The 22,105-nt window shown below is 33.3% G+C and overlaps 3 protein-coding genes across 5 annotated transcripts; 2 read left to right on the top strand and 1 right to left on the bottom strand.

Moving 5' to 3' along the window:
- Window positions 1–100: 100 nt before the first annotated feature.
- Window positions 101–13,778, bottom strand: LOC120771810 (unconventional myosin-Va). 3 transcript variants are annotated; one of them, XM_040100015.1, is made up of 22 exons: window positions 13,379–13,408; window positions 11,903–12,716; window positions 11,702–11,826; window positions 11,520–11,633; window positions 10,957–11,448; window positions 10,786–10,879; window positions 10,482–10,708; window positions 10,218–10,241; window positions 9,736–9,849; window positions 7,611–8,497; window positions 6,981–7,549; window positions 6,770–6,917; window positions 6,604–6,701; window positions 6,298–6,493; window positions 5,398–5,623; window positions 5,156–5,321; window positions 4,886–5,012; window positions 3,838–3,969; window positions 3,240–3,768; window positions 3,035–3,166; window positions 1,294–1,386; window positions 101–1,213 (listed from the first exon to the last, which is right to left on the bottom strand). In XM_040100015.1, exons 1-22 carry the CDS (start codon window positions 13,406–13,408, stop codon window positions 1,076–1,078), a joined length of 5,475 nt encoding a protein of 1,824 aa, XP_039955949.1. In that variant the 3' UTR covers window positions 101–1,075. The 3 variants fall into 3 exon arrangements, with proteins under 3 accessions (XP_039955949.1, XP_039955951.1, XP_039955952.1); XM_040100017.1 differs by lacking the exon at window positions 13,379–13,408 and adding an exon at window positions 13,668–13,778 and having other exon boundaries at window positions 1,076–1,213; XM_040100018.1 differs by lacking the exon at window positions 10,218–10,241 and having other exon boundaries at window positions 1,076–1,213; window positions 13,379–13,659.
- Window positions 13,779–14,214: 436 nt separating this feature from the next.
- Window positions 14,215–17,424, top strand: LOC120771811 (DNA replication licensing factor MCM4). Its single transcript, XM_040100019.1, has 9 exons — window positions 14,215–14,355; window positions 14,412–14,728; window positions 14,790–15,712; window positions 15,771–15,965; window positions 16,030–16,206; window positions 16,261–16,627; window positions 16,685–16,926; window positions 16,991–17,201; window positions 17,268–17,424. Exons 1-9 carry the CDS (start codon window positions 14,283–14,285, stop codon window positions 17,361–17,363), a joined length of 2,601 nt encoding a protein of 866 aa, XP_039955953.1. The 5' UTR covers window positions 14,215–14,282; the 3' UTR covers window positions 17,364–17,424.
- Window positions 17,425–17,851: 427 nt separating this feature from the next.
- On the top strand, window positions 17,852–20,354 carry LOC120771812 (mesoderm induction early response protein 1). The gene is made up of 4 exons (XM_040100020.1): window positions 17,852–18,829; window positions 18,903–19,387; window positions 19,450–19,626; window positions 19,695–20,354. Exons 1-4 carry the CDS (start codon window positions 17,941–17,943, stop codon window positions 20,127–20,129), a joined length of 1,986 nt encoding a protein of 661 aa, XP_039955954.1. The 5' UTR covers window positions 17,852–17,940; the 3' UTR covers window positions 20,130–20,354.
- Window positions 20,355–22,105: the final 1,751 nt, after the last annotated feature.

The raw sequence follows: 22,105 nt of genomic DNA, 5'->3' as shown, positions 1-22,105 counted from the left end.
GTAGATTTCTTTATAATATATATTTCTATAGATTTAATGTGTACTTTTAATACATATGTATAAGGATGTATGTATGTATGTGTATAAATAAACATTTCTCTTTTTTATATTATTTTTTTTTTATCACATGTACGATTGCTCACAAACACATACTCAGTGGTCGGTGTTGCTGTTGCTGCTGCTCGCTCGCCAACACTAAGGCAACTATGTTGCTGTGGTTTCACCATTATTAACATTATTAAGCTATTCAAAAAGTTTCCCACGCTTTAAATACAACTTCAACTCCAACTCCAATTTCAATGTAACCTTGCAAAATTTAATATAGCTGATTATATCAATTATTGCATTATTTTACTAATTCATTTAATGTGTATATGTGTATATGCCAATAATACTAACAAGTACCGTTAACAAAGTTTTTCAAATGTTTTAGTATTTTATGAAGATGGAGATGCTTAGCTTTTGTCGTGAATAAATTAACTAATAGGCGAGTTTAAGTCGTTGCACAATGTCAACATATGTTCTAAACAAATTCTTAAACGTTTTACACTTTTCATGTACAATTATACATAACAATTTTTTTTTAAATAAAATTGCTTATAAGCTTAATATAAATTAACACAAATAATTTATATAATTTATTTTAAGTAACTGAAATAGTCCATTTAGTGTTTATGCTATGCATGTTTTTTTTTCTAAATATATTTATGTATATTAGCGCTAGTATTAAAGTATTCAGTTACAAAATACTTTTTTTCGTGTAGGGGGGAATGTTCAATTCATTCATAAGTACGTAATTTACTTTAATAATAATATGTGTATGTTTCAATGGCAACAAATTGCGCAAGGTACACAATATATCTTTCTGTCACAACTCTTTTCTAACAATAACAATTTTAGCTTGGAAGTATATAGGTAACTAAGGCTTAGCTAATGTAAATTCATAATTTTAGCATTTTCTAATATTAATTTATGTATATGTATATATTTTCTTTCTTTGTCGGAGGGTGGAATGTTTGGACTGTATAAATTTGCAACAACATTGTTTACACATCTTACACACATAACGGTTAATTTAAATTTTCGCCAATAGGTCTTCCAGGCCCAAATGTTTCGGCAATTCAATATCCTCCAATTTGACATCACTATACTTGAAAACCACTTTGAAGGGATGTATGAATTTCTGATCCATAGTAAATTCGTCGTTTTTAATCTGTAAATTGAGTATGTTGGTTTGTAGTTGACAAATAAAGTAAATATTAAGAAGTATAAAATGAGTAGTGTTGATATTACCATTGCACGTTCGTTTAGCTTTTTGGTGAGTTTCTCCAAAAACGTATTCGTTATTTCACCTTCATAATCATCCAGTTTGTATGATTTCATAACCTTAAAATAGTGAAAAATATTTTTTTATTAATAATTATGTTTACAAGTTGTTTAAAATACAAGTTTTTAGGTTAGAATTTGCTTCTTACATTAAAAGCAAGTAAATTTTAATATGTATATTCATTTTTTTTTAATTAAACTTAAATATTTTTTTTTAAATACTATCTATAGTATAATAATTTATATATTAAACAGAAACAGAATTTCAATAATTAATTAAATTATTTTTTAGTATGTATAATATAATATACATACATACATAGGTGTGAATAACTTATAGCTTAGAAATATATTGAATATTTAGCAATATTTTTTATTTTTTTTTTATTAACGAAAATGACAGAACATGAAGTACACAAACGGGATAAAATTTAGATTCTTGCAATTTTTTGTTTTAATTTTGAATTAAGAGCTTGATTTTTTTCAATTATTGAATTAAATTTATTTTGAGATTAATTTTTTTTATTTTTCTTTTCGGTATTAATTTCTTTACGCAAACGTGATAAAATTTAGATTCCAAAACTTTTTTTATTTGAATTATAAGCTAGGGATTTTTTTCAATCCGGTAGATTGAATTAAATTTTTTTTTGAGATAAATTTTTTCATTTCTCATTTTGGTATTAATTTTAATAAATGCAAATAAAAGTTTAAAAATTATTTTTAATCAATATTTTCTTCGATCCCGTAGAATTATTTTTTTTTAATTTCCATATTATTTGTTTTATTTCGGTATTTATATTTGTAATTTTAAATATTATTTTTAATTATTATTTCGGCAATTAGCAACACAAAAACAATGTAAATGAAATGTTTATTCAGAATTCTGCCGCTTCAACCACAAAAAATGTAATTAACATTTTTTTTTTATTACTTTTTGTAATGCATTATTACACAACCCTGTTGTACATTTTCAAATATTTAAAAAATAGTATAATTAATAGTTTCTAACGAGCTTTCTTAAATAAATAGTTTATAAGATAGAAATATTTGATTAAGTTTAAGAATTTAGAAAGTAAGTATAACAGTTAACTTTAACGATAACTTAAAATATTCCTATTAAATATCTTTAAATTTAAAAATTTCAACGATTTATAAAAATTGTTTATATAGAATTTTGACTTTTTTATTTATACGCTTAAACTAAAAAAATTAATTTAAATAAATTAAGCAATACTTTTAAATGTTTTTTTTTCTCTTCATTTTGAGTATAAAAATATTTTTTAAATTTAAAAATATTTTATAATATAATAAATTTGATTTTATATAATCAAATGTATAAAATATATTTAATTTAACAATAATTTATATAACACACCTTTTAAAAAAATAATGCCTCAATTCATCAAATTCAAATATTTAAAATTTTAGTTTAAAATTATTTATTAAATAGTAAAAAAAATTGTATGCAGTGAACTTTTTTTTTATAAATAAAACGCAAATATTTAAAAGTTTGAGTAAAAAAAAAACAAGAGTGAAATATTAAAACAAATATTTTTTGTTTTTATTCTGTGAACTTTATATTCAAGATTTTTTTTTATAAATTTTACCCTAATTGAAATACTTGATTAAATAAAATTACTAAAAAAGTATATATAAATAAAATTGAGTCTACGTACGAAACATAAAAACATAAAAAACTATCACTTACCTTCAACACTTGCGCCGTATTCAACGATGTGCACAAATCACAAATACTTTGCACATCTTGTTCGCTCTTGCGCGATTGCAACAACTGTGATACTTGATTCAGTGGCGCCAATGGTGCCAACACATCATTTGACTATGAAAAAAGTGTTTAAAACAAATGAATATATAATATACGCAAGCAATAAAACTGAATTTTGCACACTCACCATTCCCTTGCTCCGCACCCAATCCTCAATATAACCCAAATTGTAACGTATAATCATGCCAGTCTCCCACATACAAATATCACCACGTAACATTAAACAATTTAGTGCGACCGCACAAATGAAATACAACAATTGATGGAAAATCTGTTCTGAGTAACAACGATCTAAGCCGAAGTGTTGGAATTGTTTATAAAATTGTTCCAGGTGATTGATGAGCAGCTTCCAGGCAGCTACTTTACCATGCTCGGGTGATGACGTTGAATCCATTGAGGCAGTACGACCTCGCATACCTTGTACTTGCCGATTACGTTGGATTTCGTCATTATCGAGTATGGCTGGTACGATATAACGCTCCAATAGGGTTTGTATCTGCTTCACCAACACCTGGTATAAACTGATAATTATGTCTAATATTACGCGCCGATACTCGTACAGATTGAAGTTCTTTAGTTGTTGTTGATTTTGTTTTTCCGTATTGAATTTAACATATTCCTCAACGTCACCATATTGTTTCAATAAATTGAGAAGTCTGTTGACATGTGAAAATATAAAAAAAAATTAAATGTATTATATACACCAAATATTTATTGTTACATACGTGATGGAATTGACCAACCAAAGTGAACGTATTTCGATTACGTTTGGGTTACGGTGTATTTTTTTGATTTGCATCACGAATTTGCTCAGCAGATCGCGTACATCGTCATCAGCATTTATAAGATCCGTATAACTGAATGAGAATTTCGCATAAAAATACAAAACAACATTAAAATAGTTATAAAAAAATAAATAAATGAAAACATAAAAACAAAATAATAAATAAAATGTTCAAACAATTTTTTTAAAAATATTTTAAGAAAATAGACTAAAAACAGAAAAAAAATACAAAACAAAATTTAAAAAATATATTTAAAAAAATTAAAAATATTTAAAATTACTGGCAATTTAAAAAAAAATTAAATATACATATATGTACATATATGTATATTAAAATTTTTTTTAATATTTTAAAATGTATTAAAAAAAAATATATTAAAAAAATATATAAAAAAATATTTAAAATATATTAAAGATCAATTTAATAATTAATATTAAAACAAGAAATTTAAAAAAATAGAAAATATTTAAAACTTTATATTAAAAATTATAAACAAAATTAAAAATATTACATATATATGACATATTTAAAAATAAAAAATATAAAATATAAATTATTAAAAATATATAAAGAAACATAAAACAAGAAATTTAAAAAATTAGAAAAAATATATAAAACAAACATAAAAATATTAAAAAAGTAAAATATAGTAAAATTAAATACATTATTTAATAAAAAATAACAACAAAAATGTATAAAAAATTTAAAAAATATTAAAATGAATTAAAAAAAATAAAATTAATATTAAAAACAAGAAATTAAAAATAAAACTAATTTAAAAGTATAAAAAGAAATATTTAAGATATACTAAAAGAAATTAAAATTAATATTACAACAATAAATTTAAAAATATTTTAAGAATATATATTTAGAAAAATGTAAGCAATATAAAAAATATTTAAAATATATAAAAAAATTAAATACTATTAAAATCATGAAATAAAAAAATCGGAAAGTGTGGTTGTACATAGTATTTACATGCTCTTACCGTATACACATGAATATTATATACGCAGGGAAACCGGGCAATAGTCCAATAGCCAAACGTGGCGTCATATCGCCCACCAGACGTTGCAGAATTTTGTCGAGATCTTCACTGCGGAACTTCATGACACCTAAAGGACAAGGAAATACTAGTTATTAGTTTCTTAATAAACAAATAAAGTAAAATAAATTTAATGAAAATATAAAAACAAAATTATAAAAATTAACAAAGAATATAATATTAATCACACACAAATCACATAAATGCACTCACCTTGATAATTTTGTATCTTCTGCTTGCTCACGTTAGTCACAGCCTTTTTATCATTTTCCTTGCTATTACCATCTTGAGGAATGCCGTGCTCCTTTAGTTTGAACATTAGCTTGTCGTTGCCCTGTTTTAGCGCCTCAAATTTGCGAGTCATGGCATTCATTTCCTCCTGAATAGAGATTAAAAGGAAAATAATCATATTAAATCTGTGCACACATGCAGAGCGTTTTGTTTTCAATACCCACCTGTAGCTGTGAGTATTGCAATACCGAACGTTGCAACTCGTAACGCAGATACCGTTCACTCTGACGCAATGCCTCAATATTGCTTTCATCGATTTGCTCCAGTCCGTTATGTAGCAGTTCCTGTAGTTGTGTCTTTTCGTGACGCAAGTCATCAATTTGCCGTGTTAGATCGGCGAGATGTGCGTTATTCTCTTCTGTTAAAGCGCTTAACTCGGATTCCAATTGTCTGCAATAATAAAGTAACAATAAGAATAATTAATATTTCGAAAAAACAATCCAACTGCTTTTTGAGAAGATTAAAGTTTTTATATATGAAATCTTGAAGGTTACGATCTCTTTTCGTTATTTTTAAATAATAATCCTTTTTTTGAAATATTTTTCAATTTAAAAAGAATTGCCGTTTTATTAACGCGTTAACGCGCCGCTCAACGCTTTTATTTAGGTATGCCAGTTAGTTGAAAAACAATTTAACCTGCTATATATATATTCAGAACGTTTTTGAAACCATTTTAACACTGCATTTATGAGAGTTGCCAAGAAATAAAAAAAAAAAAGTACCAAACTCCGAAATCGGTTGTCAAATGTAGCAAATGACAAGTGGATATGAAACAGCTTGCAGGATATTTTCACCTGTCATTTATGCATTTAGTTTAGCAATGAGAGTTTTGTCGGAGTACAGAGATGAACAACCGCCAGATAAAGTTGTCAAGCAAACTGTCAGAACTAATGTCAATAATTGACGATTTTTTGCAGTAATTTTGCATACAATAAAAAAAATGAAATGACCGTAAAAAATCTTCAACAAAATTAATTTTTTTTTTTATAAATTTTGAAAAGTTTGCGCAATTTGTGTCCAGTCAAAGCAATATATTACATTTTTATACTTCACAAGTCGCTTACCGATTGACCAGCTTCTGGGCTTGGAAAGCCTCGATCAATTCATTATCATTTAAATTCTTCAAATCCACGCCACGCAACGAAACGCCTGTGGTACCGAATGACTTCAACGATTGACTCTGCTGTTGTAGAACAGCTTTTAGCTGGATACACTCATCACGACGACGTCGGAGTTCCTCTTGCAACGCTTGATATTGAGCTGAAATTACAATAGCACAATTATTTGAAATTTGTTTATTTTAGGAAATATCTTAGATTTCCTGCTACACTTGGTTAAGACATTAGTTAACACAATACCAATAGTTTTACCTTCTAATTCATTCATTTCGGAGCCATGATTGATGCTGCTGCGCAAGAGATCATAGTCGCTACGTAGTTTCTCATTCTCCACCTCCAGTTCGGAAACGCTGAACATGTGGAATATAGAAATAATATTATTTTTAAATTTGAAACAATATGCTTCTTCTTATTTCACCGTATAGAGTCTTCTGTTTGATTATTTCGCTTCGTCAGCCGCTCTAATTGTTCAGTTAACTGCTTGTTTTTCTTTTTCTCCTCTTCGAGTATGCTGCGCAATTTCAAAATCAGAGTCGTTTGTCCCGATTTCGGCGTTGACGTAGTTTCTGTAAGTATTTAGTTGAGTATTAGGCTTATAAGTGCTAGTTTCATATATGAAATATATTTACCGATTGTCGTAAAAGTTTCCGGTGATATTTGATTGGCATTCTCTCCACCTTGATGGCGACGCAGTTCGAGCGTATTCTTGGCGGAAACATAGCCGACGTCGTCTTCATTTTGACTCGAAGCATTACTAACCGAACGTGAATGTTGATTATTATCACGTGTGCCATTCGGTTTCTGATGGCGACTCAACTCCTCCTTCAGCATGTAATTCTCATTTTCTATGATCTCCTTCTCTTTGATTGCACGCTGGTAGGCTTCATTAATTTCGTAGGTTTCAACTTCAGAGAATGTACGTTCCATACGCGAACTGGTGTTCATTTCGGCATTCTTCGCCATTTCGATCATTTGATCGATCTGTTTGCGCAATTCGATATTTTCCATGCGCCAAACCTGCTTCTGTTGCACCCAATCCTCCTCAGTGTGATCTTTCTCCTCGAGTAATTGCATTTTTTCATCGCGTTCAACTTCCAATTGCTTATTCAATGCCACCAAATTGTTATCCTTTTCAGCGACGATCGATTTCAGATTACGCACTTCAAGTTCCAGTGATTTCTTCACTTCTAGTTTCATTCTGTAAATGAAAATTACAAAGTGTTATATAAGCTCATATAAAATTTTCGAAATATGCTTACTTTAATACGGAAATTTCGCTGGACTTCGACTTCAAGCTAACATTCTCGCGATTAAGCTCGTCAATCTTCTGTTGCATTGATATGATCTTGTTCTCGAGACCTTTGTACATTTTCTGTATATGCGAAATTGTTTTCGCCTCCGCCTTCAGTCGCTTGAATTGACGACGCGCCAGGAAACGCCGCACCGCCGACTGGCAGACAATGATAGCGCGTCGTTTCTTCTGATAGGCGCGTCTCGCCAAGTAGCCGCGTATGAAGCGTTGTATTTGCACAGCGCGATAGTGATCCATGGCGGCCTGGAAGCGTTGGCGTGCCAGCATACCACGCGCATACTGTTGTATGCCGCAAATTGTGTGGCGCAGACGCAGGTAACGTCGACGGCACAACCAGCCGCGCGCATATTTCGATATGACAACAGCCGCATGCTCTTCGCGCATTTGTTGCGCTTTCTGGCGAGCCAAATAGCCGCGAGCATAACGTTGTATACCGAGCGCCGTCCGCTGCAAACGCTGAAACCGTCGCCGCTGTATGAAACGACGCACCACCGACTGTATGATCGTTATGTACTTCTTGCGCAGATTTGCGCGCACCTGCTCCAGGTAGGCTACCTGACCGGCCCGAAAGAATATTTGCGTATTGCCGAAACGATATTTGTCCACATCGAGTATCCATTTAGTCACAATATTGTGACACGATTGCTTCATGTCATTTTTGTTGACCAACGTGCGATGAGACAGCAATTGGTAACGCATATAAAAGTCATGGTAGGACCAGCGTGATGGGAAACCAGCGGCTGAGATGCGTACCGTTTCGAGTACGCCACATGCGCGCAGTTGTTGAACGATTTTTGAAGCCTCCCACTTGAAGGCCACTTTGTCATCATTCGGCTACAGAGTGTGGTAGAAGGAAGGGCGAGACACATTTATTATTATAGAGATTTTTTTAATTATTAAGTCAGTTTTTATTTATATTTTAATAAGTGTAGTGTTATAAAATAGTATTTGAATATCTAAACTTATTTTTTTTCGAAACTTCTTCAAAATTATTAATCGAAACAGTCGAGTTTGAAGAATTGTTTTCAAAATTCACATATTTCGGAAAAAGTGGGAGCAACAGATCTATTTTGATCTCTTTTGGTATAAATTAACAATTTAGCTTATAAGCAAATACCGTTAAATAGAAAATAGGCAACATTTTGCACCTACTACGAACAGTTTTACATTGATTGCGTCTAAAAACTTGTACGATCTTTAACATATACTGTATATTTGTTGATGGTTATTTTTGAGAAACGAAAATTAGTTGGTGAAATTTTAGTTTGAATGAAAAAATGAAAATTCCTATGTTAAATGTATGGGAACCTAAAAAAAATTGAGACACCTTAGAGTTAAAAGGTTGAAAAAAAATTAAAAACAAAATTTGAAGCACCCTAATGTATATGTAAAGAAATATATACAAACATGTATTTAACTTTTAAATCGTGATATAGTTTATTCTAAACTATAGAGGTTAAGGCAATATTTTTGAAATTTTCTTGCTTTTAGTTAAAAGATATATTTACATACATACTCCAGAACAGAAAAAATAAACGAAAAAAATCCTAACCTCAAAATTGCATTGAAGAAAAAATTGAAAATTTTTAATTGTTAATTGAAAAACAGTATACATTACAACAAATTTGTATCCAATGTTTCATCATTTTGAAAAGAACTTAAAAAATTAAACGTTAAGGCCGCAAAAAAGCGAGTAAACAAAAATAAATTAACGAAAAGCGTTCCTAACCTCAAAGTGACATTGAAGAAAAAAATTGTTAATTGAAAAACAATATATGGATATTACAAAAAATTTGTATCCAATTTTACAACAATTTGATAGGAATTTAAAAAATTTAACGTTAAGACCGTAAAAAAGCGAGTCAAAAATTAATATGTATGTACATATATATACCAAAATGTTTTTTATTTTAATTTTTTTTTTCATTTGGAACTAATTGAGACCTAACACAATATTGTTGGATTTTTACTGAACAATATCTTAGTCATAAAGTTTCTGAAGAAAACTGACAATTTCTAATTTAGCATATTCTTAAATAAAATAATTACTTTTGCTGTTTAATGTCACTCACCTTTATGCAGCGCACGTAATGTGGTGTTGTTGCATGCAAAGTAGATATGAGCGATGAAAGACTCTCTCTAAATTGTGAGCCAACCGAACGGCGATGTTGCTTTGACGGAGCGATCTAGAAGATAGCGCGATATATTGGCATCAGTTAATTTTTTTTAAAATGATGTAAAATGGTTAAAAATAACTGAATGTCGAAATTAAGTATGCGGCATGCAATGTTTCTTGTTTTTGGTTTTAGTTTTTTGTTTTGGTTAAAATTTTGGTAAGTCAAAAGTGGGTTATTAGAAAGCAACACAAGTGAGTAAACCAAATGACGGTTAGACTTTGCTTATCAACCAAATTAGTTACGTTTATAAACACATAGAACATTATTAGAGTTATAAATATGTTAGTTTTTGTTTGTATTCATAAGAAAATTAGGGAATATTGAGTATTTTTGTGTTAGAAAACAACAACACATAAATGCTATTTAAAAGCACTAACTCGCTTGCGATTGTCGGCAGTTAACTAAACATCCACGCAAATAACGACATCATTATCAAGGTTCAATCAATACAGTGACGTTGACGAAAAAGAGGAAAAGAACAATACGAAAACAGTTACTTATTGAAATGCGTACATAGAACTAATTTGTTTTTTTTTAGGAAAAACTGCTGAAATCTTCAAATAGTTAAATTTAATATGTACATATAAGTATATGCAGTAAAGAGACATTCTTTGCATTTTAAACCTACACATTACACTTACCTGTTGCCTAGTTGCGCTGATCACCACACGCCCACCTAGCGTTGTCACTTTTGCGGCGTCTGCACACAGCGTATCAATTTCCTCCATATCCATTAATTGTTTGCATAGCGACATCTGCGATTGCCGTATAACATTGACCAGCTCTTTCGATACGGTATCACGATTCTTTTCAAGAAAGCCATAAACGTCATATTCAACCGTATCGGAGAAATGCTTGATGTAAAAGCCTTAAATAAAGGACATATTTTATTAAATATATTATTTAAAATTGATAAACATATTAGTCTAGGCGTTCAACACTTACTTGTGGTGCCAAAGCGTGGTTTTTCAAAATGTGGATATTTATTGCATTTTTCAATAAGTTTACAAGCCCAACTCTCGTCACTGCCTTTGGGCATCTGTACAAATATTAAATATTTCGTTAAGTAAATATGTAAATCCGTATATTTTTTACACTCTACACACACACACTTACCCTACATTCCTCATCTAGTAGATCTAGCACGCCCAGCTTCGATTCTATTAAGTCTATGCAGGGCTGATTATCATAAAAGTCTATCATTGTCCATGTTATGCCTTCCTTCAAATATTCCTCTTGTTCCAATTTGAATACATGTTGATTGAATTGTTGCTGCAATTTTTCATTTGCATAGTTAATGCAAAATTGTTCGAATGAATTAACTTCGAATGTCTCGAAACCATAAATATCCAAGACGCCAATGAAACTGTTTTGCTTGCGACTAGCCGTATTTAGGCTCTTGTTGATAACTTGTACAATATACTGAAAGAGTTTCGCATAGATATGCTTTGCGAGTGCATCTTTGGCAGCTTGCGCGGTGCTAATGCTGTTCGGTATAAGCACTTGTTCGTTAACTGATTCGATTTGACGTGTTTTTAACCATTGACGCAACTCATCTGGATTAATTTTTAGCATGTCAGCAGTCACATGCAGGTGTAGGTCATTGTGCTGTTTAAAAATTACGTAAAGTTGATGGTTTTCTACAATTTTATAGACAAATTATATTTAAATTTACATACATTGATATCACAACCATCTGGATCGACGTCGTTAGTGCCTTTTTTATACTGTGGTACAAATATTATATTGCCTAAATGCAATATACCGGCAAGAATGTTTAAGATATCTGTTATCTGCAATAGAAAATATAAAGAAAAATTAATAAGTCTGCAAATATTTCAAACTTTCTCATTTAACTCACCTGCAATGTGCTAAAACCTAACACTATCATAGCCTGTATGGTTTCTTTGAATTGCTCTTTGTCCGAGACTCTATCAATATGTGGCGAGTTCCCCATTTTAAGATACTCAAACTTATCCTGATGATCTACAAGTATGTAATTATCAAAAACAAATGATGAAAACAGAAAAATACATTTGCATATATTCTATATTAGACGCACCTAATATTAACTCCGGATGCATTTCACGTGCATCGCAAAGTTGATAGAAAATGTGATAATTCCGCTCGCCCGGCGCTTGAAATACAACACGTGATTTCTCCAACAAATATGTATGCATTGTAGCGCCCGTAAGATTCATAACACTCATATTATTCTTGAAAAGTAGTTTCGTAAATTTACCAAAGCGTGAACTATTGTCGTTACGTGTAGTCTTTGCATTGCCGAATGCCTCCATGATTGGCGATGATGCGAGTACTTTTCGTTCAACTTGTGTTTCGGATTCAGAACCTCCAACTGCAGCAAAATAACGCATTGCATACTTTGCAGATACCGTTTTGCCCGCACCTGACTCTCCGCTTACAATTATGCTTAAATCACATTTCTCACGTTCTAGCTTGGTGTATGCTTCTTCGGCTAAGGCGAATATGTGTGGCTCTAATTCGCCCATTGAACGGCCACGGTAAGCTCGTATAATACTTGGGCCATAGAGGGGTAATTCGGCATATGGATTTATGGCGACTAAGATAATGCCACAATAGGTGTAAATGATTTGTCGTTCGCAGAAACGTACCTTTAGATTGTGTAATACAGCAGGTTCATGCAGATATGACATAGCCGTCAGATCATTTTGTCCGATTAGTATAGCGGGATTACGCAGTGGTGGCAAATTACTTCCATCGGGCTTTGTAGAAAGTTCCACTGAAGTGCCGGAATCTTTGACGATCTGTATGGTTATGTCGCCTTTGTGATAATCCCTCTGTACTGTGGCAGTCTCCCATACTTGCTCTGGATGGGGAACCCAGATTTTGGACCCCTAAAATAATTGTATAGAAAGACCAATGTTTTCATTTTAATACCACATTAATATTAAACGATTTTTTCTCAAATTAATAACATTCTTTCCATTAATTTCAAAAATATATACGGAATGTTTAATTTACTGCAGCTGTTTTATATTTCCAATACTATGCAATTAGTAATCAAAGCTCGAAAACATATAAACATTCACTGCTAACTCTTTTAAAATGACTTCGCTGTCAAGTGCTGTATACAAAAATAGCAATTACTTATTCTTGTATTTGGCCTTATCATTGGCAATAGTCACTTCACATTGATAGACCACTGAATCATCATGCACCCTTAGTTTAGCTTTTTTTTTATATCATTTGATTTTTTTACCTTTACCACTTGGTACAATTTTTTTTCTTATTAGAAACTAAAACAAACATTTTTTTATTTTGTCCTTCAAAATAGAATCGATTGCGTATAAGAATTATTCTAGTTAGACCAGCTAGACTATGAATAAAGTTTCAACCGAATAATTGAAGTATTGGTTTGTATCAAAGTTTAGTCTATGTACATGAAACCGCTCGTCGGCCATCCAACTTGTCAACACATTACACTTGCACTTGTAGGGCTGCTGCTACCAAGTTGATCACTCAAGCAGACAACCGAAAAGCGGCGTATAATAAATACCTTTGCATATAACATGTCTTCGTTCGACATGATTTTGTAGTAATCTCAATGCAACTCCTTGTCTACTACTCGGGCGATTAGTATATGACTTCACACATAAACTGTATATAAGTAACAAAAGTGTTTACTACGGCGGTAAAACCAATTTTCAATCAATTTGTTGGTATCGTCTTCGTATCTTCTTCCCACCAGGTAAATGCTAATCAGTGTTTATTTTTGTATATGAATGTGTGTGACCTTATTTTTTAAATTATATCTACTTTTTTAATGTTATTATAATTTAGCGTACGCGTTTCACTTCTTTCAAATGCATATTTCTTAACGTTTTTCTTATTTTTATCTATATTTTCTAATTATATTAATATTACAGAAAATTTCGCTGCCTCAAACAAAGAAAATCAAAATTAATTTGTAAAATAAACTAAATTTTTCACTCTGACGTCTAGTCAACTGAACGTTGACGTTGACAACAAAAAAGCAATAGAAAATACAGAACCACACGTACACAAACACCTGCCGGCCGTAGCGTTACCAGAAAACTGTTACTTTTGAGATCTTTCTTATCTCATTCATCTTGTAACAATTCCGGAATTTTATTGCAAATTAAAAAATAATAACATTTAAGAGGTTCTTTTATGAGTTCTGGACACTTCTAAATTTAAATATTTCAACAGAATTTGAAATGGGAAATTCTCAAAGAAAAACCGGTTACATTCAAGTATCTAAATCGAAATGCAATCGTGCTTCAGAAATGTCAATCCGAATTTTCGCGCGGTTTTATTTGTCAGTTGCGTTTACATTCCCATTTGCAGCGTGAATTTGTTGGAATATAATCAAATAAAACCAAAGTATCAAATTGTTACATTATTAATATTTGGTAAATATATAATATCAATATATTAAAATGTCAAGTCCCGCTCGAACACCCGAAGGTGGGGTTACTCCAAGAGGTCAAGGCGAACGTACTCCAACACGAAGTAAGTATTTAAATATTTAATATCTACATAAAACTTATCACGATGATCTATTGCAGACCCTGTTGTTCAGGATGCAACAGATACACCGATGCGTATGGGTCCAACAACTCAACGTCAGAGCCAACAGCCATCGGAGATTAGTTTGCCTCCAACATCACCGGGCGGTTTAAGTTTACCAGCAACAAGTCCAGCCCGTGCGCTGGGCATGAGTGAAATTGATTTAAGTTCACCATTGAACTATGGTACTCCAAGCTCCATTGGTTCTATTCGCACACCACGTTCGGGTATTCGCGGCACACCTTTGCGAGCACGACCCGATATACGCACAGATAAAAGGATGCGTCAAGTGACTATTGGTGGTTCTGCACCCGGTGTAAGTATGCAACTTATTGTGTGTGCTTTTGTTTTCTTATACAAAAATTGAATTTTTTTAGTTGGATCCAATTCCTGAGAAGCCCTCAGAAGGAACTGATACTGTGTCTGAATCGTCTTCAACACCGCAGATGGTTGTTTGGGGCACCAATGTTGTGGTGCATCAATGCAAAACAAAATTCAAAGTTTTCCTTATGCGCTATATTGATCCTGACGTAGAGCGCGATGAAATTTCTGAAAATATAGATATAAATCAGCCAATATATATGCAAAAGTTGGAAGAAATTCACACTCTAGAAGAGCCTTACCTAAATGTGAATTGCGCACATTTGAAAACATTTGATGAAGCACTCTATCGCCAGTTGATTTGTTACCCTCAAGAAGTAATCCCAGCTTTCGATATGGCAGTAAATGAAATGTTTTTCGAACGATACCCAGCAGCTGTATTAGAGCATCAGATTCAAGTACGCCCCTTTAATGCGGATAAGACACGAAACATGCGTTCACTCAACCCTGAGGATATGGATCAGTTGTTAAGTATTAGTGGAATGGTAATACGAACATCTGGTGTTATTCCGGAAATGCGTGAAGCTTTCTTCAAATGTATAATTTGTGCTTTCTGCACCGCAGTTGAAGTCGATAGAGGACGCATTGCTCAACCAACCCTCTGTACAAATTGTAATACAAATCACTGTTTCCGATTGGTGCACAATCGTTCAGAATTTACAGATAAACAACTAATTAAATTGCAAGAGTCGCCGGACGACATGGCTGCCGGTCAAACACCACACAATGTGCTTCTATATGCTCACAATGATTTAGTGGATAAGGTTCAGCCTGGTGATCGCGTCACCGTAACTGGTATATATCGCGCTGTCCCATTGAAGGATAAGGGACGCAATATTAAGAGTGTTTACAAAACACATGTTGACGTAGTGCATTATCGGAAAGTTGACAGCAACCGTTTGTACGAAGAGGAGGAAGGGTAAGTAAAGAAATTTCTATCTGATTTCAAAAAAATAAATTCATATATTTCTTTATAGAAAAATGCATATTTTTACACCAGAGCGTGTGGAATTGTTACATTTACTCTCACAGAAACCGGATATATACGATCGTTTATCTAGAGCCATTGCTCCTTCCATTTATGAAAATGATGACATCAAGAAAGGTATTTTATTGCAATTGTTTGGTGGTACGAAGAAAAAGCATTCAACTTTGGGCAGACAGAATTTCAGGTATGCTTAAAAATATTTATTGTTTGCATTTTATTTTACTACTCAAATGGTGTTTAATTAATAGAGCGGAAATTCACTTGCTTTTGTGTGGTGACCCCGGTACATCAAAGTCTCAGTTGCTACAATATGTTTTCAATTTAGTACCGCGCTCACAGTACACGTCGGGTAGAGGATCTTCGGCAGTTGGTTTAACTGCTTATGTTACAAAAGATCCGGAAACGCGACAACTAGTGTTGCAAACGTGAGTATTAAATTATGATTTAAAAACAATATCAATAATTTCTATATATTTTAGCGGTGCACTGGTATTGGCTGATAATGGTGTTTGCTGTATCGATGAATTTGATAAAATGAATGATTCTACGCGCAGTGTTCTGCATGAAGTCATGGAACAGCAGACCCTAAGCATTGCTAAGGCTGGTATCATTTGCCAGCTTAATGCACGTACCTCCATTTTAGCTGCTGCTAATCCAGCGGAATCGCAGTGGAATAAGAAAAAGAATATAATCGACAATGTGCAATTGCCACATACGCTCCTGTCAAGATTTGATTTAATTTTCCTTGTACTGGATCCACAGGATGAGCAATTTGATCGTCGCTTGGCAAATCATCTTGTATCCCTTTATTATGTGACTCGTCACGAAGAAGAAGACACAATGTTTGTAAGTGATTCAGTACATTTCCATTAAGAAATTTTATTAAATACGATTTTTATTTAGGATGTTAGTGTACTACGTGACTACATTGCTTATGCTCGTGAACACTGCTCTCCTACTTTGTCGGAGGAAGCTCAGCAACGCCTCATTCAAGCATATGTTGATATGCGCAAAGTTGGCGCACGTCGCGGTCAAATATCAGCGTATCCCAGACAGTTGGAAAGTTTGATACGTTTATCGGAAGCACATGCCAAAGTTCGCTTAAGTAACGTAGTAACTGTAGAGGATGTAGAAGAAGCTTGGAGGTAATAATTGGCCTTACCATATTGTTTAGTATAAATATTAATAATACATGAATTTATTGCACAGATTACACCGTGAAGCTTTGAAACAGTCTGCCACCGATCCACTTTCTGGCAAGATAGATGTGGGTATTCTTACAACAGGTTTATCTACTGCCGCACGTAAGAAACGAGCTGATCTCGTATTAGCTATTAAGGAAAACCTTAAGAAGAAAGGCAAAGTGCCTACTGTTCCGTATCAGAAACTATTTAAAGAAGTCAAAGATGCTTCACAAATTGTAAGTATTTAGTAAATCATTCCAGCATTTGTAACGTACATATAATCATATAATTTGTTTTTTTAGCTTATTACACGCGAACAATTCGAGGATGCGCTCAAAGAAATTCAAGATGAAGGCGCCATTGTTGTGATGGGTAAAAATACCATCAGAATCTGTTAAGTACAAACACATAAACATTCATATATACGTTTTTTGTCATAGTTTTTTATTTCATTATCTAAAATTATTCCAAATAAATGTCTTTAACATATTTTAAAAACTGGCATTTTGAATTTCTCGCTTTTATTTAAAAATTGTGTGTTCTTTTTACTTTTATTTGTATATTTTTATTTATTATTTTTTAGTTTCTATTTAGTTTGGCTAATCCTATCCTAATAACACTACTAAACAAATTAGAAGTTTCCATCACGTACAGCTATTTTTGTCTACAACTCAAAAAAATGCTAAATGTTAAGAAATATTTACTCGAATATCGGATTTGTCAACCCAAAATTAAAAATATCACGGTAAACTAGTGTAATTTTAAATATCTACCGCCTAGCTCGTTTAACACCTCTGTTTCTAACTCCTTTCCTATTTATTATGCCGCCGCTGTAATAGTTGAGCTCAGCGGCTATATCAATTTAAACGTCGTTGAAATAAAACGCAACTATACTGAAGTTTGGCAAAAGTCTAATGTGTCAAAAGTTTTTCTTGTATATTAATTTATTTAATACAAATTCAGCACCAAAATATAATGTCTCCTCAGCCAGTTGCTGATATAATGCCGAGCAACTCTTTTGAAGCAGTAAAAGAGGAAATGGAGTCTATAGCCATAGATACATCAAGTAATATGGTTGCACCAACGGATTCTGGTGAAATTAGCAACCAAACAGATTGTATGGTCCCGCGCAAACAACGCGAACGCCGCAATAAATCGCCAATTGCCATATCAACTCTTTTAGAGACTTTTGCTGCTCCATTGTCACCGGCGTCCTCCACATCAACCTCACAAGGTAACTGCAGTGCAGATGCCACATTTGAACCATCAATTGATATGATGGTCAACGATTTTGACGATGAACAGACCTTGAACGAGGAAGAAGCCTTAGCCGCAATGGAACAGCAAGACCCTAACGATGAAATTGCTACATTGCAAGAGGAAAGTGAAATGCCTTTAGAAGAATTGTTGGCAAAATATCAAGTAACACCACCAGCTCCTGTACACGTTGGAGCATATAGAAAAAAGAATAAACGTTCGGCTGGTGGTGGTAAGAACTCTAAACATCGCAAAGTTGCAAGTGAATCAGCTGTAATTTCTGAAGATCCTACAGAACCTACTTTAGAAACTGTTGAAGTTAATGAACCGAATACTAAAGAAAGAGCGACAAGTGACATCATTTTGATTGAAGAGAGTGGTGATGAAGAAAACATTGCCAAAAAGATAGTTCCAGAATTGTGCGAGGATAATGAAGAATGTATAGAAGAAGATGAATTTGATTGTAAACAAGATGAAACTGTAGAAAGTGTGGAATTAACAAATGGACTTGCAGATAAAAATAAATACCGTCGTACACATCTTATGGACCTTTATCCAGAGGAGTCTTTCACTGAAGTATTAAATTCAGGAGTTGGAACCGAAAAAGGTTTGTAACTCGCAACTATATATATATATATATATATATATATGTATATATTTTAATTCATTTTGAATTTTAGACGCACAAATCGACCTACTTTATGATGATGATAATGAGGAAGATGTAAATGATGCCGAAGAGGAGGAAGAAGATGAATTTGACAGCGACTATGTAAAGAAGACCATTATGGTAGGACCATCATACCAAGCAACTATACCAGATGGTTTATCACAATATGGCGATGTGTTACCCTATGAAAATGAAGATAAACTGATCTGGGAACCCAGTCAGGTTAGTGAGAGACAAGTTGAGGAATACTTGCTTAAGGCACGGGATATCAAACCAAGTTTGTTAGATAATGGCGACGAGGAAGGTGAAGAGCCTAGAAGAACTACTAATACAGAGGAACAGACCCTAGATACAACAAATGTTGCATCAAATGGCGTCGATGTCGAAAATAAAGAGTCGTCTCTTATTAATAAAGCAGATGACATGCTAAGCACCGTTACTTCATTATCAAGTGAAAGCGCTGATGCAACTGCTGTGATTAAGGATAATGAGCAGGTAAGTGTTATAAACATTTTTATATAAAAATAATTTAAAATAATAGAAATTCTATGCGACAGGCACTTCATTTACTCGTCCAATGCGGTTATGACTTTAAAGAGGCCTTACGACGTAAACGTCTAAATGCCCTCCCACTGACTGGTTCGATGAGCCTGTGGTCAGAAGAAGAGTGTCATAAATTCGAGGAGGGTATACAAAAGTTTGGCAAAGATTTTTTCAAAATACGCCAAAATCAGGCAAGTATAATCTCTAATGAGATTCAAGGATTGGAGCATTAATTTATAGCATTCGTCGCTATTTAAAGGTGCGTACGCGTACAATGCGTGAGCTGGTGCAGTTCTATTATATCTGGAAGAAAAGTGATCGTCGTGATCACAATTTTGCTAACTCTGACACAGTAGATCACATGGACATTTATTTGAACGAGGGTGGCGATTTCAGTCCAACAGCGGGAATTAACGGTAACTCCACAACGGGGCATTCTTCCAACGCTAATGGTGCTGCAACGCTAGGTGCGAGAAAAAATAACGCTTGCGTTCAAAAAAATCCAATTTCCATAATGATGGTAGGCAACACCACCACTAATAGCGGTACGCCGATAGCAACAACAGCACAAATAAATGGCAATACTAGTAAAGTAGCAAGCAATCGGAAACGCAATGTTGTAGGAAACACCAATAGTAACTTTGAGAATCCAATAAATCAAAATATACCAGCACCGGTTGCACAAACGAAATGATGACGAATCATTGGATAGTCTCCTAGTGCAGCGCAAAGCAGAAAGCAAATCAAACTGCGACGTGTTAAAGCCGGGCCCTACTGGTACTGGCGTATTACACGCAACACTTTGCTTAGGTTGCTAATGTTAAGAAAGTAAATAGTATTAAATAACTAACATTTCTTTATATATTCCGACATATATACATACATATATACTATATATATAACATAAAATACATAAATAATAATATTTTAATTTATTTTTTTTTATTGTCAATTAAATTAAAAACTATTACTACTCTATTTTTAATTATATAAGTTAGTTAAGTTTGCAGACTTTAGCATAAATGTTGAATCCTTTACTGTATGATCTGTATGAATTCATATAGTATGCATTTTTTACACACAATATAATCTCATATGTATAAAATAATAAATCTTCAAGAAGTTATTTCCATTAAAAATGTGAATTTTCAGAAATTTCATTTGATACCCATATTAGACACACTTTTCTGCACATCGTACCTTACAGGATACCGCACCAATATTAATTACCAAGGCCATATCTAAGCTAATCTATTCACGGTGGAGCCATCAACACCTTTACCGACTCCCTTTCAGTGAGTGGCGTACTTGGAGTCAAACCGAGAGTGACCCTTGCGCAACTTCGAAGCTGTATAGCTATTGCATATACTGTAGTAGGTTAAACTAATACTTATCCAGAATAGACCCTGACATATCCAATATATGTCCCCCTCCCCCTTTGGGCCGAACCCATTGAAACAGCATGTTTCTAGGGCCTACCGTTGGATGACGTCGAAGACGACCTAACTGATCCTTACAATCCTAACGGGGATTAGATGTAGGTATCCTTTAAAACAAATTCAACAACCAAGGCCACCTCCGTTCCCGCTACAGTCGGGTCCGGTTTCTGTATATAAGACCAATATAATATCAAATAGATCGCCTTTACGGAACTGGTCAGACTCAGTCAGACTTGAACATGTTTGAATTTTCGTCTGGCTCGTGGATCGTGGCTGAAGAAAATCCGGGAGAATTCTGGCAACGCAGAACAGACTGTCATGGGAACTGAAACATTATTATTACAATTCAAAAAATTACCACCATTTACTAAACATACAAAAATAGCTGTACGTAATTGAAAATTTTGAACTCAAACTCGTCATCAGAACGCCTCAAATACCCCACAAATCTCTTAGAACATAGCATATCTTCTTCTTTAATGGCACATACACCGCTTTCACGGTTATAGCCGAGTTTACAACAGCGCGCCACTCGTTCTTCCTTTTCGTTAGATTTCGAGACTTGCATTGTTGTTGGTGTTAATGCTGCTTTCAAGATAGACGAAATTATCTACGACTTTTATGTTATGACGGTCAACAGTGACGTGGAAGCGTCTGTCACTCTTATAGAATATTGTACCTTCTGTATTCAGCTCTGCAGCTGGAATTATTTTCTCCGGGAGTAGATAGAAGAAGTCGCACGATAGGGAGTCTCCTTGTCTGAAACCTCGTTTGGTATCAAATGAATATCTGGTCAGTTGTTGATTTTCCAGGCCTAAAGCCACACAGACAAGATCCAAACAGTTTGTTGGCGGTAGGCACAGTACGCTCGATAGAACCTTGTATGCGATGTTGAGGAGGTTTATCCCTCGGTAGTTGGCGCAGATTGTGGGGTCTCCCTTTTTATGGATTGGGCATAGCACACTTAAATTCCAATCGTTGGGCATGCTTTCGTGCGACCATATTTTACAAAGAAGCTGATACATGGTCCTTATTAGTTCTTCAATTCTTCTACTTATCTTGGCCAACTATCAATGCCAATTTTGTAAAGAGCTATATGTTATAATAATTCCATAACAGCGGTTCCAACAAATGTGGAGTTTCTTAGGGAGAAAATTTCAAATGGCTATCTCAAAAGCTGAGCTAAAAACGTAAATACAGACAGATAGGCATGGCTAAATTGACTCAGCTC

The sequence above is a fragment of the Bactrocera tryoni genome, chromosome 3 (assembly GCF_016617805.1).
Source record: "Bactrocera tryoni isolate S06 chromosome 3, CSIRO_BtryS06_freeze2, whole genome shotgun sequence".
NCBI lineage: Eukaryota > Metazoa > Arthropoda > Insecta > Diptera > Tephritidae > Bactrocera > Bactrocera tryoni.
Note: the sequence above shows the minus strand (reverse complement) of the source record. Positions and strands in the feature narration are given on the sequence as shown.

What these genes read in the sequence shown, in the direction of transcription:
- LOC120771811 (XM_040100019.1), top strand. Translation starts at nt 14,283, where the DNA reads ATGTCAAGTCCCGCTCGAACACCCGAAGGTGGGGTTACTCCAAGAGGT. An exon ending in TTGGTGGTTCTGCACCCGGT is followed by an intron (nt 14,729 to 14,789) that starts GTAAGTATGCAA and finishes GAATTTTTTTAG; the next exon opens with TTGGATCCAATTCCTGAGAA. An exon ending in TTGGGCAGACAGAATTTCAG is followed by an intron (nt 15,966 to 16,029) that starts GTATGCTTAAAA and finishes TTTAATTAATAG; the next exon opens with AGCGGAAATTCACTTGCTTT.
- LOC120771812 (XM_040100020.1), top strand. Translation starts at nt 17,941, where the DNA reads ATGTCTCCTCAGCCAGTTGCTGATATAATGCCGAGCAACTCTTTTGAA. An exon ending in AGGAGTTGGAACCGAAAAAG is followed by an intron (nt 18,830 to 18,902) that starts GTTTGTAACTCG and finishes TTTGAATTTTAG; the next exon opens with ACGCACAAATCGACCTACTT. An exon ending in TGATTAAGGATAATGAGCAG is followed by an intron (nt 19,388 to 19,449) that starts GTAAGTGTTATA and finishes TCTATGCGACAG; the next exon opens with GCACTTCATTTACTCGTCCA.
- LOC120771810 (XM_040100015.1), bottom strand. Translation starts at nt 13,408, where the DNA reads ATGTCGAACGAAGACATGTTATATGCAAAG. An exon ending in CTGCCGACAATCGCAAGCGA is followed by an intron (nt 9,850 to 10,217) that starts GTTAGTGCTTTT and finishes GCTATCTTCTAG; the next exon opens with ATCGCTCCGTCAAAGCAACA. An exon ending in AGCGAAATTTCCGTATTAAA is followed by an intron (nt 7,550 to 7,610) that starts GTAAGCATATTT and finishes TTTCATTTACAG; the next exon opens with AATGAAACTAGAAGTGAAGA.